Source organism: Gossypium raimondii, chromosome 13 (genome assembly GCF_025698545.1).
Source record: "Gossypium raimondii isolate GPD5lz chromosome 13, ASM2569854v1, whole genome shotgun sequence".
Classification (NCBI taxonomy): domain Eukaryota; kingdom Viridiplantae; phylum Streptophyta; class Magnoliopsida; order Malvales; family Malvaceae; genus Gossypium; species Gossypium raimondii.
Genome location: NC_068577.1, coordinates 52,687,641 through 52,690,405, shown reverse-complemented (window position 1 = coordinate 52,690,405; position 2,765 = coordinate 52,687,641). Strand labels below are relative to the sequence as shown.

Sequence of the window (2,765 nt, the reverse complement as noted above, 5' to 3'; positions counted from 1 at the left end):
TTCTTCCTTTCTTTTTTTTTTTTTTTACATAAAAGCTTTTTAACGATTAATTTTTCAAACTAAATCTTTGCTTCGTAATTGCGGTCTTTTAACATTTAACTTTTTTTTAAATTTTAGTTTACATTTTTATGGTTTTATTTTATCCATAATTTTATGGTTTCCCACATTTTTTTTGTAGTTTTTGTTTTGTCCAGTTTATTTTCTTTAAAGCAAATATTATTTTAGTTTGCTTTTAGTTTTTAGTTATGTTCTGGTATATATGCGAGATTTGTCAATATAAGAATGTGGTCAGATCTATTAGGAACCATTTTCGAAGGGTTTTATCATGCTGGATCATAGTGATAATGATAGATTTAAGATGAGGAGGAGTATAAATTATCTAAGACTTAAGCTTTTTATGTATCATTGATGCAATGCGCCTCTTAAGGTTTTTGTCAATTTTTTCTTGAATTAAATTGATCATATCTGATTTGTTTTTTGAGTTGTTTCAGTGTTGTAGTTATGGTCAAATTGTCCTCTTTTTTGAGATTATTATGCAGACATAATATTTGTACATTTCTTTATAGTTTATATTATATGTCATGTTTTGTATTACTATTGTTAATAATTCTTATTAATAATCTATTTTTTAAAAATAATAATAACAATAATAAAACAGATACATCACCCCCATTGAATGAAAAGAATATTCAAACTCAAACGTCAGGCATTTTTTTTTCCAATTGAAATGGTCAATCGTGAATGTGATCTTACATGCATTGCTCCAGAAAATCAAATTAAATTAATAAACAAAAAAATATTTTTTTAGGAAAAAATAAACATAGCATAGATAATGTACATATTATTAAATTTGGTGGGGAAAAATAAGAGCCATTAGACCTGAGGACGGCTTGAGCCAGCCGTGGGTCCAGCCGGCAAACTTGATGTTCCTTCACAATCATTGGTCACCTTTGGTGACCTTACGGAAGATGCTCTACTAAAAAATGATCGTGACATACTAAAAAGCCACCGGTCTGACTTAACTCCCCGGTCCATCTTATTGAGCCGAATAGAAGACTTCCCTCTACTACTTCCACCATCTTCCCCGGGTCGGGAACCCTTTTCCTTAGGCAAAACCAAGCTCGTTGCCCGGTTCAATTTCCGGTTTATTAACTGGTTTCGAACATCAGCCGGCAATCGTAAGGTGAATCGGTCGGTGTTTTCACCGGGCTGGACCAAAGAGTGGCCAGTTGAGTGGGAGCGCGGAAAAAAGAATTTACGTGTACGGCTAGATATTGATCCACGTGTACGATTCCTATTTAAAGTTTTGTTCAAGTCAACTACTTCAACCTCCAGAGCAACACCACCTTCTACGTCACTGCTGACATTATTATTGTTTATTCTCCTTTCTTCTCCTTCCATTTCCGAGTCACTGCTGTCGTTCGGAGCCTCGAGGTCTATCTCGGTGGCGATCTCATTCAACTCAGTGGGTTGACTCACTCCAGAATCACCTGGTTGAGAAGCGAGATTAGCTCTACAAACGGGGCAGGTCGTATGAGAAGCCAACCAAGCATCAATACATTCAGGGTGAAAAACGTGATCGCATTTCGGTATTAAACGCAGCGTTTCGTCGTCTTCGAATTCATTCAAACAAACTGCGCACTCCAGAGCTCCTTTACCGATCTTATGAACCTTAACTTCAGAGTAAATCATGGTGGGGAAAGTCTCGATCACCGACGCTTCAAGTCCACGCGTCCCACGCCGCGAACGGCCGGCTTCGCCGTTAACAGGATTGACGCTGCTTCCATTGGCGTTGGATTCGGAGCAGTTGCGGATGTAAATCGAGAAAATACCCAAAAAGAACAAAGCAGCAATTAGAACGACGACGATTATGGCCAAGGAAGGGCTGAAACGCGCGTAAGAGTATTGTTCGTCGTTTGGGCTGGTGGGTTGGACTTGGGCAGTGGAAGGTGGCGGAGAGATGAGGAGCAAGAGGACGAAGAAATGGAAGGAGATAACTCCATGGTGGGCGGTGTACGACATGGCGAGATGAGAGGAAATGAAGAAGCGTAAGGGGTTTTAAACTTTCAAATGAAAGAAAAGAACAAAAAAAAAGGGAAGAAGGTGCGAAGGAGGAATCCAGCTCTAGAGTATTATATATAATTGATAAAAGAATAAGAAAAAATATTATCTAAATTAGGGCTGCTGAGTGATGATTCATTAATTTATGCAATAAGGATTTTTTATATTTCCTAATAAATAAATAACCCTCTAAAAACGTGTCCACTGTTTTAATCATGCCCATTGACACATTGACTGCTCGACGCTAGGTAGAGTAGCCTATTAATCTACAATTTTGGAAATAATATATAGATTAGATCTGAAGAAGGCACAAAGAAATTGTAGAAGTTAGGGCAATAGAATATATGTAAGGAAGTGGAGGTGGGCATATATGGTAAAGTTTGCTTAGCGGTATTGTATTTAGTTTATTTTTTATCTCATGTTAAAATATTATTATAATATTTAATATTTTGTTATTATTATTTTTATATTAAACATAAATAAATACATCATCATTTAAACTCATTCTTAAATTCAGATTCATGAACTTCGCTCCCATAAACTGTACTCATGAATCAACTCCATCAATTGAACCTATGACAAACCCATGAACCCCACCTTATCTCTAAAATATACTTGTTACTGTTTACTTCAACTAGTTCCACTTTCACCCTATTTACTCAAAAGTACAATTAATTACTTGCCAATCAATTCCTTTAATCAGA

At 36.2% G+C, this 2,765-nt stretch overlaps 1 protein-coding gene across 1 annotated transcript; it reads right to left on the bottom strand.

The window, feature by feature from the left end:
* Window positions 1–688: 688 nt before the first annotated feature.
* Window positions 689–2,103, bottom strand: LOC105784144 (E3 ubiquitin-protein ligase ATL6). The gene has a single exon (XM_012609941.2). The coding sequence runs from the start codon at window positions 2,020–2,022 to the stop codon at window positions 874–876; it is 1,149 nt and encodes a 382-aa protein (XP_012465395.1). The 5' UTR covers window positions 2,023–2,103; the 3' UTR covers window positions 689–873.
* Window positions 2,104–2,765: the final 662 nt, after the last annotated feature.